We start from the raw sequence: 15,736 nt of genomic DNA, 5'->3' as shown, positions 1-15,736 counted from the left end.
TTGGGAGAAAACCCCACATGTGGAAGCGGGGCCTCCAGAACACTTCCGACCCTCCAGAAGGCTCTGAACAGTACTCTAAACGGCTTATAACAGAAAGCACTTGAGTCTTAAAGGAAGTAGGGAAGATGAAGCGCACAGGAGGTTGCGGGCAAATCCGAGCCGGTACTGAAAGTCACGCTGCGTCCCGGGCAGGGTTGGACTGGAAACTGACAGCTGAGTCGGAGCATGCGCGTCTCACCGCAGCCGGGGCCCTCAGCAGCATCCAAGCCCCACTTCTTCCGGCGGGAGCACAGCCGGTACCCGGGCCCCGACGCATCGCCGCTTCCGGCTTCCCACGCCGCGCTCACCGAGCACGCGCCGGCAGGGGCGAAGCGGCGCCATTGCGCATGCGCGCGCCGCGGCCGCGGTGAGCAGGGTAGCAACACAGCCCCGCGGAGCCCCGCCGGCCAATCAGCGCGGCCGGAGGCGGGACTTCTCCGCGGCTCCCTGGTCAGGGCTGGGCGACTTCCGGCAATAAACCCTGTGGTGGCGGCGTTAGGGGCCCTGAGGCGGTGGAGCTCCAGGTGGGACGGGCGTTCTCGGCCCCAGGTTGGCGCCCCAGGTGGGGACGGGGTCGGGGGCGCCCGCGCTCCAGGTGGGGAGGGGGTCGGGGGCGTTCACACTCCAGGTAGGGACTGAGGTTGTCCGCGCTCCAGGTGGGGATGGGGTGGGGGCCGTCCGCGCCCCAGGTGTGGACGGGGTCGGGGGAGTCTGCACTGCAAGTAAGGACTGAGGTTGTCCGCGCTCCAGGTAGGGACTGAAGTTGTCTGCGCCCCAGGTAGGGACGGGGCGGCGGCGTCCCCGTTCCAGGGGGTGGACGGGATGGGGAGGGGGGCGTCCGCCCTCCAGGGGGGAACTGAGGTTTTCCGCGGCCCCGGTGGGGCCGGGGCCGGGGGGGGCTCCGCGCCCCAGGGGGGGACTGAGGTTGTCCAAGCTCCAGGTGGAGACGAGATGGCGGGGGTCCGCGCCCCAGGTGGGACTGACGTCCACGCCTCAGGTGGGGACAGAGAGGGGGGCGCGTCCGCTATCCAGGGGGGGTACTGAGGTTGTCTGCGCTCCAAATGGGAACGGGGTAAGGAGCGTCCGCGCTCCAGCGGGGGACTGAAGGAGGGGCGTCCGCTCTCCAGGTGGGTACTGAGGTTGTCCACGCTCCAGGTGGGGGCGGAGGGGGCGCTTCCGCGCTCCAGTGGGGGATTGAGGTTGTCCGCGCTCCAAGCGGGAACGGGATGAGGGGCGTCCGCGCTCCAGAGGGGCACTGAGGTTGTCTGCGCTCCAGTTGGGACGGGATGGGGGGCGTCCGTGCTCCACGGGAGGGGACTGAGGTTGTCGGTGCTCCAGGTTGGGACGAGATGGGGGCGGGGTCCGCGCTCCAGACAGAGGCGGTCTGTCTGCAGCACGATGCAGACTCCCGTCGGCCGTTGCCCCCGCAGTGTGGGCCGCCCTCTCTGCCCCTTCCATCTCCCTTCGGCGACAGCCCCTTGTTCCCTTTCTCCGTGGACCCCGGCCTCGGTGACTGCCCTTCCCCTGCAGTCCACTCTGTGCCTCTTCCACGGCTTCACTCCTCTCTCTCTCCTCTGTTCCTTGTCTGCGGCTCTCTCTTCGGTGCCTTCTTGACGTATTTCTCTTGCAGCTGACCCTTGTGAAGTTTGCATCCTTCCTTCGAAGTAAGCTCGGATCCGCCTGTCTTCCAACTGGGTCCCATCGCTCTCCTTGGGCCTTTTCAGACTCTTTTTGAAAACTCAGGAATCCAGAGGATCCTGTTTCCCTGTGAAGCCCTCTTTTCTTGCCACCTCCAAATCCTTACCATCCAGTCCAGATCAGAAAAGACACATTTTCTCTTACTCTTTCATATTCCATTTCTCTTTCTCTTTTTTTATGTTCTCTAATTCCATGAAGCATCTGTGATTCTCTCTCACACCTTTACAGTAAATCTCATTTCTGATTCTCAACCCTCAATTTACCATTTCTCGATGTTCTTTCTGGATCGGTTTCCTCCACACTTAATAAGCGTATTCACTGTTTAAGTTATTTGGAAGTCTTGTAAGGAAAAGAAAGCAATAAAAAAGATCAAATGTCTGTCAAATTGAGACCCAGTCATTCTTTCTTATCTCAGGAAATGAAAATTATTTTCTCAAAATTTATGATGAAAAATAAGAAATAAGGGGGAAAGAAACCCCTTTGTCAGTCTTTTTCTCTGAATGTCATACTATTATTTTCATTGCAACTTGTTTCTTGTGTATAGTGTATATAGTGCTAGCTCTTGCTCTGCCCTTACAGTTAACTGCTGTCCATAGTGGTTATTCCATTTCCTTTTCAACTAACTTAAAAACAAATAGCAAAATACATGTAGCCTTTTACAATTTATTAGAGTTATGTTTCCTGTCGTGTTTTCTTTGTCTTAGTGTTTTTATATTTAAATCAATCATTACTTTAGGTCATATCTGGTGATGTATATAATATAAAGTAAAAAGGTGGGCAAAAAACCCTCACTGTGTTATGACATCTGTTTTCATAGGATGTTCAGGAATTGCTACTGTAGAAACAGTGATAGAGCAAGGACACTGGAGTGAGTCCTCTGAGTGTAACTCCAAGCTCCACCAAACCTTTTGCCTCAGTTTCTTCATCTATAAAATAGAGAATTAAACCTGTAAAATGGGGATGATGACATTCCTACCTTGTAGGGTAGTGGTAAGGACTAAATGAGGTAATAGAGGTAAATTGTTTAAGATAATGCCTAACCCATACTAAGATCTAATAAACGTGTGCTGTTATTATTATCATTAGTTAACGAAAAGTATGCTTGTTGAAGGAAAGACACTTCTTGGTTAGTCCTGACTCTAATGTCAGAAGTTTCCACTCGCAAATGAACTTGGTGAGGTCCTATTCTGCAGTGCTCCACCCCATGTCCTGTAGTGCTTTGCCCCATGCCCTGTCAGTGCTCTGCCCCATGTCCTGTCCTTGCTTCACTGCATGTCCTGTCAGTGCTCCACCACATGTCCTGTAGTGCTCTGCCCCATGTCCTGTCCGTGCTCTGCCCCATGTCCTGTCCTTGCTCCACTGCATGTCCTGTCAGTGCTCCACCACATGTCCTGCCTGATCCACCCCCATGTCCTGCCCGTGCTCCCCGATGGCTTTTTGTTATTGTTTGTAGTAACTCTGCTTCCAGAGTCTGTGCTTTAGTTCAAGAACTGTATAAGATTATACTTTAAAATAAAGCTTGATTGTGATTCAAAGAGCGTAACATGACAAATCTATGGAAATATACATCTTCAGCGAAACAAGTCTTTTCCTCTGTGTTGAAAAGAAGAACCTTAGAAATGTACAATTTTTTATTTGCGTTGTCCATTTAGTTGCATTTGACTCCTTCCAACCCATGGAAATACACTTAGCAGCTGAGAAATTCAGACCAACTATATTCGTTTCTCACAGAGTTGTTAAAGTCAAAGTGAATGATCTCTAGAGTTTTGGTAGTTGTAAAAGAATTGATTATCTTGCTGGAAACACCAAACTGATTCTTAACTTTACAGTGGAAACTTTGAGTAAGTGGTGTTACACGGATTGTTTGTGAGGCCTGAATATAAGTGTATTACATGGTGAGTGGACATAGTGTCTAAAGAGATAAGTACAAAGTTTCTGTGTCAAGTTTTGAAATATTTTGTCAGCTGAGATGTCAGAAGTTTCTGTTGCCTAATTAGTTGTACTTTCTGCCTCCATTGTCCCATTCAGTCTGTCCTGCAGGCCTTGGCAAATTATTCTCAAAACAGCACTGCTCATGTCGCTACATTGCTCAAAAACTTAATTATTTAGAGAATAAAGTTCAGACAACTTTGATAGTCAACATTCTCCATGATCTGGCTTCTACCCACCTTTCTTGGCTTCTACCTGCCAATCTTCCCATAGAGTTCTATTTCAACCAACCTATACTGCTTATTATTGTCAAATGTGTCACCTGTGTTACATCTTCCTGTTTTTTCACCTGCATTGCTATGGCTGGAATTTTTTCCTTGCTTCTCTGTTCCCTTAAGATCTAACCATGTGTCAAGGCCAAGCTCATGTCCTAGTTCTCTTCAGAGTTTTCCCGGATGGTCTGCTTTTTACTCTGAATTTCCTTTAGTTATCCTCTCTACTCTCGTTCAGCACTCAGATTACAGATTTCACAGATGTGTGTATTTTTGTATGTTTTACATATATTTACTTTATTGTGTTGTGTGTGGGTTTTCCTGTTTTTAGTCCCTCAGCTAGAGGGCACACCTTAGGGAAGGGACACAGCACAATAACACATTTAGTCAGTGCTTAAATGTTTGTTGTAGAAGTAATCCTGTATGTGGTTTGCTTAGCAGTATTCTGCACAGTTGCCACTTGACTTTTTTTCTTAAACACAGAACTCTGAGTCCACAGTTTTAATATGGTATTGAAGATACCTTGGCACTTGTCAGAGATGGTTCTAACAGACATTTTTCTCTTGTACGTGTTTTATGTGACAAAATTTGCCATTTAAGCATCATCTGCTACATCATACTACTACCCTTCCTTTGTAGGAGCGTTCTCTGGCCTGTTTCTGAAGCTTCACACATCAGCAAGTCAGACGTGTACTGTCAGAGACCATCTTGGGTAGTTCTGTGGGTTATCTCTTAAGTAGGGGGTTGCTTTTGCGTTTTAGGGGGATCAGTAGTTGTGAGACAAGTCTGCAAGACGAGGCTTATCAAAATAGTGCTGAGATTTAAGGCATGATTTATCAGTATCTTCTAAAGCAAGAATTTAAGTGAATCATTATGTGACTGAAAAAGATGTGTTCTGATTATGTTAGTTTAACAAGATGTGGAGATTCTCTTGGTCCAAATAAAAATGACTTCATATGTTTCAGATATAAACTCAATTCCAGTTCAGGAAGTAAGCACTTGTGGTTGATCCAGGAATGTTGAAGACTTCTAATTTCCTTCTGAACTTTTTTTGTCTCTTCCAACCAGTATAAATGCCTACTTAATAGTATGTTTTTTGTTAGTTGTAGTAAATGTAATTGGGAGATGGTATTTGAACACTTCCATCTCTCATGTACTCTATGATGTAAATATTCCCCATTAGTGGAATACCCAGTCTGTTTTGCACATGAGAGTAATATAACACACTACTCTATTAAAACTTTTTTTTTTTTGAGGAAAATTAGCCCTGAGATAATATCTGCCTCCAATCCTCCTCTTTTTGCTGAGGAAGACTGACCCTGAGCTAATATCCGTGCCTATCTTTCTCTACTTTATACATGGGACCCCTGCCACAGCATGGCTTGCCAAGCGGTGCCATGTCTGCATCCGGGACAACTGGTGAACCCCAGGCCGCTGAAGCAGAATGCACACACTTAACCACTGCGCCACCAGGCAGGCCCCTATTGAAACTATTTTTGATTGAATTATTAGCTACCTTTTTGTAGCTAAATTCAGTGTATACTTTTCACTTCTTAATCATATTGGCTTTGTTATAACATTTTCCTCTCTGTCAATCATTTCTTTCTTAAAATGCGTTCTTCTCCTGATTTGCTACTTTCCCCCATACCTCTCTAACTGTTCCTTTTCAGTTTCCTTCCTTGGCTCATCTTCATCTGTCTGTCCCTTAAATGTCAGTGCCTCTTAGAGTTTTTTCCTCAGCTCTCTTCTTTTCCCATGTATGTATACTCTGTGATATTCTCATGGCTTTGATTAGTGTCTAGGACTGATGATTTTCCTGTCTCTCTCTCCAGCCTTTCTCTCCTGAGCCATGGATCTATATATACATTCACTCATTCAATGTTTCTTAAGCTTCTCTTGCATGTCTGGCATTGTTCAATGTAATTGGGATAACAGAGTTGAACGAGACATTGCATTTTCTTGGAGGAAAACCGACAATAAGCATACAAATGATCTCAGACAGTGCTTATTACTGTGAAGACGCTATGTAACGGCAGAGAGACTGATGGGAGTGAGTGGAGCAGCCGCAGAGGGAGCTGTTCGGGTCAAGTGGTCAGGCAGGCCTTTCTGGGGCAGTGATGTTTCGGGTCGGCAGTGTGAATATCCAAGGCAGTTCTTAGCCCTCAGTGTGCATGAGATGACTGGTGGACATTTGAAAAAAATGCTTGTACTTAGCTATCACTGCAAATATTCATATTTAATTGGTCTGGGATGGGGCTGAGCACTTGTACTTTTTAAAAGCTTCCAAGACTGTGGCGTTAATGCACAGCAGGGGTTGAGAACCACTGATCAAGAGGAAGGCGGTTCCAGGCAGTGGAAGAACTGGTATTCAAAGTCTTGCTTTTACCAAGTTGTAAGCTTTATGGAGGTAATAATGTCTGTTTCATCATTTTTAAGTCATAGTTTTTATACTTGGAATCTAGTATAGTGCCAGTACAACAGATGTAGCAAACCTAGGAGGCATCTCCAAAACTGAAATCAGGGTCTCTCCCTTCTGTATTCCTTATGTCAGAGCCAGGTGAGAAAATCAAAATCTGGGTATCTTTGATTCCCCTCACACATCTAGCCTGCCTGGCGTTGTTCGTTGCCCCATGCGCCTTTCCCTAGGATAGCTTGGAACACTGAGTGGATGAGAGAGCAAGAGATGGCACAGGATGGGAGCCCCTTGATTTCTGTTTGACTCTACCTCCTAAGAGTTTCTAGACTCTCTTCTCTCTGTTCCTGTTGCAGCCATACTCTCACCTTTTAAAGGCCAGTATTGAGTAGCCTGCAATCCTAACTCTTGTTTCCTCCAGCTGCCTCCCCCCTCAATTCATTCTGCACAGTGTAACCCTGAGTTCTGTGAACCTCAAATCTAATGGAATCACTTACCTGCTGAAGTCTGTCTCTTGACTCCTCATTGACCTCAGAGTAAAGTCCACTCCTTTGACTTGATCTCTCCCTTAATTGCTTCTCCATTCTTCTAGCTGCTCCCTGCTCCCTCTCTTATGCAGTCATGCATTAACAGCGGGGATCCTGTCTGAGAAATGCATCGTTAGGCAGTTTTGTTGTGTGAACGTCATAGAGTGTGCTTACACGAACCTAGATGGTACAGCTTACTACACACCTAGGTTATGTGGGGCCACCATCAAATATGCAGTCCATGATTGACTGAAACGTTTTTATACAGCACGGCTGAACTGTAAGCTTCAGCCAGAGTGAACTACATACAGTGTCTGAACATGAAGATGTTCACTTTATGTTGCTTCTGATCTCTGGCAAAGAGACTTTTCTGTCTGGTACAGTGCTCCCTATTCTTCCTCACTCCCTGACTCCTGCTTGTTCTTCAGGTGTGAGCTGACATGTCACCTCTGGTACACCTTTCATGACATGGGCAATTTGGGGCTGATAAATCCACCAATACTTATCCTGTTTTATCATTTTAGTACAACTGAGGTACTGTGTTTTCTTCACCATTTTACCACCAATGTCTAGGCAGCATTTAAGGCATATGCAGAAATTTAAATGTTAAGTAAGAACTTTATTCACTAAAATTAATGAATAGATGTTCTAAATGAAAAGAAACTTTAGTTAGTTACACATATGTTTTCAACATAAATTAAATTTTTTATAGGAGAACTATGCCGTTTTTGGGTCAGGACTGGAGGTCTCCTGGATGGAGTTGGATTAAAACAGAAGATGGCTGGAGAAGATACGAATCTTGGAGTCAGGAACTTGAGAGAGAGCATGACCACTGTAGCATCAATCACAGCATGTAAGTTACAGCCCAGCAGAGCCATGTCGTTTGCTGCGTACTGTCTATAGCTTCAAATATTTTTCAAGCCACTGCAAAGCTGTGTAGCTTGTCACTTGGCTGAGAAATGCCTGCACACAAGGCTGGTGTGAAGAAACAAGTTATTTAGCTGCAGACTGAGCCTAGTACTTACAAGGTGCTGCTTGCTTCTTTTTATTGAAAACATTTAATTCTTACTATATGAGAGAGAGGTGGTGTTGTCATTAACCCCACATTACAGCTGAGGAACTTGAGGCAGCAGAGATAGAGTTTTGGCAGCGCATGTCAGAGACCCAGGTAGTAGTAGCTTCCACAGGCAGAAATATTATTTTCTCTCTTGAAAGCCTGAGTTGGTGTAGCGACTTTGCTGAGGGTGGAAAGATGTTTTGTCCTGTTGCTGTGCTGTCCCAAGAGGTAGCCTCGTCCTCATGGCCCAAGGAGCAGTGCTGCCCACGACATGCGCATCCCGGCCAGTGGGCGGAAGAGGAGGAGTGTGCGTGTCATATCTGCTCACACCTCATGGGCGAGAGCGTGGCTGAGGGGATGCTGCGAGGGGGTGGGGGTCATCCTCATGTGTAGCCATGTGTCCAGATCAGAGTCAGAGGTGGGTGAACACACAGGGGGTGGAGGGCCATGGAGTGGTACCTGGCATCTCCATCAGATCAAAATCAGAGGTAGGTGAACACATAGTGGAGTGGAAGGCTGTGGAGTGGTACCCGGCACCTCCATCAGATCAGAGTCAGAGGTGATGTGAACACACAGCGGGGTGGAGGGCCGTGGAGTGGTACCCGGCGTCTCCATCACCAGTGGTATGTGAGCATTTGGAGAGTTAGGAAGGTCTGGGGCTTCTTCCCCCAAGCTGTCATGGGTCTAGTCATTGAATTTACTGTGTATTTTCATTTGACACTTCCATAATTACCAGTTGTGTGTTTTGAACTTACAGGTTATCTGTTTTTCTGACAGAAATTTAGCAGCTTTAGACTAGAGACTGATTTTTGCAGTATTCAAAGCAGAAATTTTTTTTTAATTTTTATTGAATTGATAGGTTACAATCTTGTGAAATTTCAGTTGTACATTATTGTTTGTCAGTCATGTTGTAACTGCACCCCTTCACCCTTTGTGCCCACCCCCCACCCCACCTTTTCCCCTGTAGCCACTAATCTGTTCTCTTTGTCTGCATTTTTAAATTCCTCACATGAGTGGAGTCATACAGAGATTGTCCTTCTCTATCTGGCCTATTTCACTTAACATAATTCCCTCAAGGTCCATCTATGTTGTTGCAAATGGGACGATTTTGTTCTTTTTTATGGCTGAGTAGTATTCCATTGTATATATATACCACATCTTCTTTATCCAATCATCAGTTGATGGGCACTTAGGTTGCTTCCACGTCTTGGCTATTGTAAACAGTGCTGCAATAAACATTGGGGTGCATGGGACTTTTGGAATTGCTGATTTCAAGCTCTTTAGATTGATAGATACCCAGTAGTGGGATGGCTGGATCGTATGGTAGTTCTATTTTTAATTTTGTGAGGAATCTCCATGCTGTTTTCCATAGTGGCTGCACCAGTTTGCATTCCCACCAACAGTGTATGAGGGTTCCTTTTTTTCCACAACCTCTCCAACATTTGTTACTATTTGTTTTGGTTATTTTTGTCATTCTAATAGGGGTAAGGTGATATCTTAGTGTAGTTTTGATTTGCGTTTCTCTGATGATCAGTGATGATGATCATCTTTTCATGTGCCTATTGGCTATCCGTATATCTTCTTTGGAGAAATGTCTGTTCATGTCTTCTGCCCATTTTTGATCGAGTTGTTTGATTTTTTGTTGTTGAGTTATGTGAGTTCTTTGTATATTATGGATATTAACCCTTTGTCAGATGTATGACTTGCAAATATTTTTTCCCAGTTAGTGGGTTGTTTTTTTTGTTTCAATCCTGTCTTCCTTTGCCTTGAAGAAGCTCTTTAGTCTGATGAAGTCCCATTTGTTTATTCTTTCTATTGTTTCCCTTGTCTGAGAAGACATGGTGTCTGAAAAGGTCCTTTTAATACTGATGTCAAAGAGTGTACTGCCTACATTTTCTTCTAGAAGCCTTATGGTTTCAGGTCTTACCTTTAGATCTTTGATCCATTTTGAGTTTATTTTGGTGAATGGTGAAAAAGAATTATCAATTTTCATTCTTTTACATGTAGCGTTCCAGTTTTCCCAGCACCACTTGTTGAAAAGACTTTCATTTCTCCGTTGTATGCTCTCAGCTCCTTTGTCAAAGATTAGCTGTCCGTAGATATGTGGTTTTATTTCTGGGCTTTCAATTCTGTTCCATTGATCTGTGCACCTGTTTTTGTACCAGTACCATGCTGTTCTGATTACTGTAGCTTTGTAGTATGTTTTGAAGTAAGGGATTGTGATGCCTCCAGCTTTGTTCTTTTTTCTCAGGATTGCTTTAGCAATTCGGGATCTCAAAGCAGAAATTTATTTTGCATTTCAGATTAAAGTAAAGATAATGCATAATATTTGTTGAACTTATATTGTGGCATTTTTGCCATTCTGAATTTTATTTTCTCTTAATAAAATATATACAAGGTAGGTGATTACATATGCTGTTAGTATTCGATAATTAGTGTTGCACAGTTATGAATATTCAAGGTTGTCTTTTGTCTTGTGATTTTTATAGCAAATTATTTAAATTTACTGTTGGTTGAATATATATGGAAATATTAGATGTTTACTTGTACTCCCAGTGTCCTGTTAAATGTAGAGAGTCCTGGAAGTCACCCTTTAGGATGGGTAAACAGGTTACAGGGTGTTGGTTTAAAAAAACTGTCATTCTTGAAATACCATGTTACTGCTGCTCTGCACTAAGGAAGTTGCCTGAGTTTCTCCTTTTCTTTGAGTATTCTTTTCCTTCTCAGCCCAAACGTGTGTAAGTGCCTGAGGGTTCATTTCTCTGCACACACACAGAACTAGGGAACACAGCCAGGATGTGAACCCCATGTTCTCTCTTTCCTTCCCCTCCTACAGACACTCCCACTCACCCCTCCCATTCACACTTTGGAAAAGTCCTTGGAAGTAGTAAGGGTTGCTCACAGAAGCTTCTCTGTGTCAGCTGAAGAGGTCCAGTGTCCCTCCTGAGACAGACGGCTGCATCTCAGCCCCCGTTAGCTGTCCACTGCTGGAGACGTGCAGGGAGAATTCACAAGCCCTCCCTCTTTCACCCCATCCAGATGCCTCTCAAGTCCAGGCCCTCCCTCTCCCACTCTGCCTCCTTCCTTTCTCCTCCTCTTTCCCGTTCCCACCAAAACGCATATCTAGACCTGTGGGAGAGGCTGTGGATTGAGCCACAGGAAAGCTCTGATATTTCTTTCTTTCCCTGGAAGAAAAAGCAGTTTAACTTTGAGCCTAAGATTTGATAAAGAAATAAAACTGTATGTAACCATCATTTTAAATCACTGTATAAAATTACCTTATCTTCCTCCAAATGTCTTTGAGAGACAGAGCACTCATAATTCTTTGATTTGTAACTGGCTTTCTAAAATTAGGAAGAATATTGCACTAAAAATCATTTAGGCAATCAAGATTCTAACTGACTTTGTTAATTTTCTTTTTTGTAAATGGACATGAAAATAGAAGACCTTTAAATATCTCCCTGCTTACTTTTCACCTCATTTTTTAATTAAATGTTCAGAGGAAATAGGTAAGAAATTATGCAGTTCAACGTGGTCAATTCGGGGGCAGCCAGCCAGTTCTTACTGTGAATCCTGATTAATCTGCTCTTTTAAGCAACATTCATGATATTGTGGAAGTTGATGATGGAGCAGAATTAATTCCTATTTTGAATACTTAGTTCTTCTTTTAAAAGATGTCTAGAACTTACAAAATATTTTACTGCAGAGCACAGTTTGATACAGAGGATTCACTTTCACCCCTTCTGGGGAAATTTACTTATTAAACTGTAGATGCAAAAAAGAAGGTAGATTGGCTGGGCCACAGATTGATGGGAGGACAGCCAGTTGAGGATTCTGGTAGACCAGCAGACCAGGTGAAGAATGGTGAGAGCTTACCCACGGCAGTGTCTGTGCAGTTGGATGGGGTCAGAGGGCAGAATCAGCAAGAGAGCCAGTGACAGGCCAGACAGGGGAAGAGGGGAGCCCCAGAACGAGCCTCAGGTTTGGGCTTGGGAGATGGTCCTGAGTAGTAGTGGCTTGACCTTTCTACAGTTTGTGTTGTTGCCATGAATTGTATGATTTTCGTGAAGGAAAGGCATTGAAGAAGAGTGTTGAGGTACTATATATCTTTAAGAATTTGCAGCATTTCCCATCAGGTTTCACTGTTAGTAACCGTAGGCTTAGTGGAGGATGTACAAAGTTGTTCCTTGTCTTTTGTGAAGCTGAAATTTGATAGAGGCGTAGATGGTCAAATATATCATGTTTAGCTCTGCCTTAACAGTGACGTTCCTAGGGGTTTCTCCCTTTGCATTTAATTTGTTAACCTTTTCGTCACATTATTTTTATTTACGGCTCATTAAGTGTTTTGTTTCCTGTCCAGATTTGAATATCTTAAGGTTTGTTTTGGTTATTTGGATCTCAGTGGGCATGGCAATGGAGATCATTGTAAATTTGGGGCTCCGTAAAAGTTATCTTCAACTCTAGTAGTTCCTAAGATATCCCAAGATAGTTGAATTCTATAAAAAGCACTTTTAAATTGTGGGTTCCACAGGAAAAAGAAAAGCTGCATTTTTGATTCCCGTATGAGAATGCAAAAATGGTCTCTGATCACCATGACAGACAGAGAATTCAAGGGTCCTCTGGCTCTGCAGTGAGAACTGTGCTCCCTGGGTCATAGTACCTAGATGGGGAGACTTTCTTGTACCCATTTATTTAGTTAAATAAATACCCCATTGTTGTTTTGGTGTTTTTCCCCTTAGGATCTTTAGAGTATTGTTACAAGTTTCAGGAAAAACCCAGATGACCTTTCTTTGTATTTTTTCTTAGTGACTTAGAAAGTTAGCTTCAATGTCAGACTCAGCTATTTCAGGCAGTATTTGATGTTGCTGCTTTTTTAATTTATGATTTTGTTTGGATTGCAAACACCTGTCTGTTTCAATAGTGCATTTTTTTGTCAATTATAAGCCAACAAAAAGTCATACCTGAAGCATATAAAGTGAAAAGCGAAAATTCTTTGCTAGCTCAGATCCTGTTCCTCACGGGTAGCCCAGTGTGTGGTCACTGTCTTATCCAGATGTCAGTCTGCAAAGCATCAGTCTTTTTCTCCAACCCCTTCCTGTCCGTGCCTGGAACGATTTCAGTGTCCATTTTATGGCGCTCACAACACCCTGACCTCTCCTTTCTTGACGTCCTCCTTCCTAAGATTTCCTTCTTTTCTCTGTTCCAGCCACCCACCGATGGTCCAAAACCATGAACTAAGGCATCCCAATCGCTGAACATAATCTCTCTCCCTCCAAGTTTCCTGACTGCCACCTGCATCTCGACCTGTTGTTTTCCCATCTTATCAGCCCACTCTTTTGCGGGTCCCTTCTTGTCCCGCTCGTATACTGTGATCCATTGTTTCGGTAGTGCTCTTGCCAGTGCCCTAAGCTTCCATTCCAGTCTTTTTTTAGTGTACCCATATAGCACATCTCAACCTTAAATGAGCCGACACATGAGCAGCTAGGAAATGCAAGGAAGAAGAATCTCACCAGAGCACATAGTGAGTCCGCTCAGCGACTCACCCCTTCATCTGCTCCTCCTCTGCTCACTCTCCCCTGTTGTCACGTGCTCTCTCCCGTGCTCACTCATTCTTCACTCACTCAGTGGACCGCCGTTGACGGACTGTCTGCTCAGTCCAGATGGACCCTCTGTGCTGTCCAGCAGCTCGACTCTGTTTGGTCAGCTTGTGCTCTCCTCTTCCTAAGTACTCTCTCAAACCTCCTTCATTCTCCTCTAACTTCTAAGTCCCATTACGCGTCCGCCGTCTCTTAGAAGACTACCTCAGCTCCTGCTGCACCAACGAATCTGAAGACATCAGACTTGTTCTCAGAACCTTGGATTTTCAGTTTTCATCTTCATTATCTTTATCCTGAATCTTTATTGGTTTTATCCAGAAATGCACGAGATATCTGGATCAGACTTTTTTATTAATTACCTCGTTGTTAACAGAAAGCGTATTGGCCCTCCTTGCCCCAGTGCTTACCCCTATGGGATGAGAGCCTATGGCTAGACAATTCACACTGAGGGGCCAGGGAAAAAGGACTTGTCTCTGCTGATAGACTGGAAAGACGCAGCTGTGCCTTCCCTTCCAGCAAGGGGCTCCTTGGAAACGGAATGGGCCTGAGTCCCACCTCTGCCCCATGGGTGTATAGATAAATCCCTCTGTGAGCCAGATCTGAGATGCCTCTGCCTTATCACGACACGTGACGTACCTGCTCAGTCTACACCGTATGTTAAGCATTTACTGTGGGTTCCTAGTGCTGGGATACAGCAGTAGATGACAACAGACAAAAAACCATGCCTTGGTGGAGCTTGCATTCTAGTGGGACAGACAGACAGTGAACACAATGAGTTCCACACGTGGTTTGTTCCGTGTAATAAGTGCTGCGTGAAAAAAAGCTGGTGTGGGAGGTAAGAATGTCGAGGGGTGGGTAGTGGTATGTGGAAAAGTAGGCGGAGTGCCCTCCCTGAGAAGGGGTCTGTTGAATGACATCTTGGGCACTGAGAGAGCTGGCTTGATGGACATTTGAGGCGGGAGAGCAGAGACCTGGGGACAGGGTCTGTTTGGCACACTCAGGGAGCAGCGGGGACACCAGGATGGCGGAACGAGGGGAAAGCAGGAGACCAGATGCCAGCATGAGCCAGGGCTGGGCATGAAGGGCCACGTTGGGCATAGTGAGGACTTGGGCCTTTCTCAGAGCAAGATGAGAAGTCACAGATTTTGAGAAGAGGGGGCCTTGTTCAGGTTTGTGTTTTAACAGGCTGGTTCTGGCTCTGGGGTTAGAAATAGACCGCAGGGAGGCAAGGGCCAAGCAGACCAACTACTTCTGAAGAGGCTGCTGAAATGACCTGGGTGAGAAATGGTTGTGGCTTGGAGAGAATCGGGGAGGTGGGGTGAAGAAAGGTGTTCAGTTTCTGGGTATATTTGCAAGTAGAGCTGACAGGGTTTGCTGAGAGGTTGTGTGAATGGGGTGTAGTGGAAGAGAGGAGTCTAGGAAGACAGCAGGAAGGATGGAGTCCGTTGGCTCAGTGACATCTGAATGCATATCTTCAGGCGCACGTGTGCACAAGCTTTTCAGGGGCCTTCACCTCAGAGGGGAATTGCCAGGTAACAGGGAAGGCATATCTTCCATTTCCCAGTGAGGTGGTATTGATTTGTGCTCTTGTTACCACTGTATGTTCGTCTGACTACACAGCTCATCCTTTTCTCCCCACTTGTTATTTCTTGGAAGTAGTTCCATGTCTGTACATGTTGATTTACCTCATTTTTTATAATGCTGTAATTCATTGTATGGATATATCATAACTTATTTAGCAAAGTCCCCAGTGACAGTATTTTATTTTCCATTTTTTTAATTGAGATATAGTTAACGTATGACGTTATGTTAGTTTCAGGTATACAACATAATGATTCACTGTTTGTATGTATTGTGGAATGATCACTACAGTAAGTCTAGTTAACATCCATCACCATACATAGTTACAAAATTTTTTTCTTGTGATAAGATCTTTTAAGATTTATTCTCTTAGCAACTTTCAAATATGTAATACAGTATTAACTATAGTCACCATGCTGTACATTACACCTCCATGACTTATTTATTTTATAAATGGAAGTTTGTACCTTTTGACTCCCTTCACCCATTTTGCCAATCCCCCACCCACCACCTCTAGCAACCACCAATCTGTTCTCTGTTTCTATGAGCTTGGTTTTTGTTTTTTAGATTCCACATATAGGTGAGGTCATATGATATTTGTCTTTCTCTGTCTGACTTATTTC

At 44.6% G+C, this 15,736-nt stretch overlaps 1 protein-coding gene across 4 annotated transcripts in view; it reads left to right on the top strand.

Annotated features, from left to right (window-relative positions):
- The first annotated feature begins 479 nt into the window (after window positions 1–479).
- Window positions 480–15,736, top strand: part of FBXO25 (F-box protein 25) — a 62,977-nt gene continuing 47,720 nt past the window's right edge. For 2 of the 4 annotated variants that reach the window (XM_046648623.1, XM_046648620.1), the window contains exons 1-2: window positions 486–601; window positions 7,591–7,731. In XM_046648623.1, coding sequence (XP_046504579.1) covers window positions 7,598–7,731 — 134 coding nt within the window. In that variant the 5' untranslated portion in view covers window positions 486–601; window positions 7,591–7,597. Of the gene's footprint in view, window positions 602–7,590; window positions 7,732–15,736 lie in introns of all 4 variants that reach the window. The other 2 variants (XM_046648622.1, XM_046648621.1) reach the window with 2 other exon arrangements.

The sequence above is a fragment of the Equus quagga genome, chromosome 22 (genome assembly GCF_021613505.1).
Source record: "Equus quagga isolate Etosha38 chromosome 22, UCLA_HA_Equagga_1.0, whole genome shotgun sequence".
Lineage (NCBI taxonomy): Eukaryota > Metazoa > Chordata > Mammalia > Perissodactyla > Equidae > Equus > Equus quagga.
The sequence above is the reverse complement of the archived record's forward strand: the minus strand, read 5'-3'. Positions and strand labels throughout refer to the sequence as shown.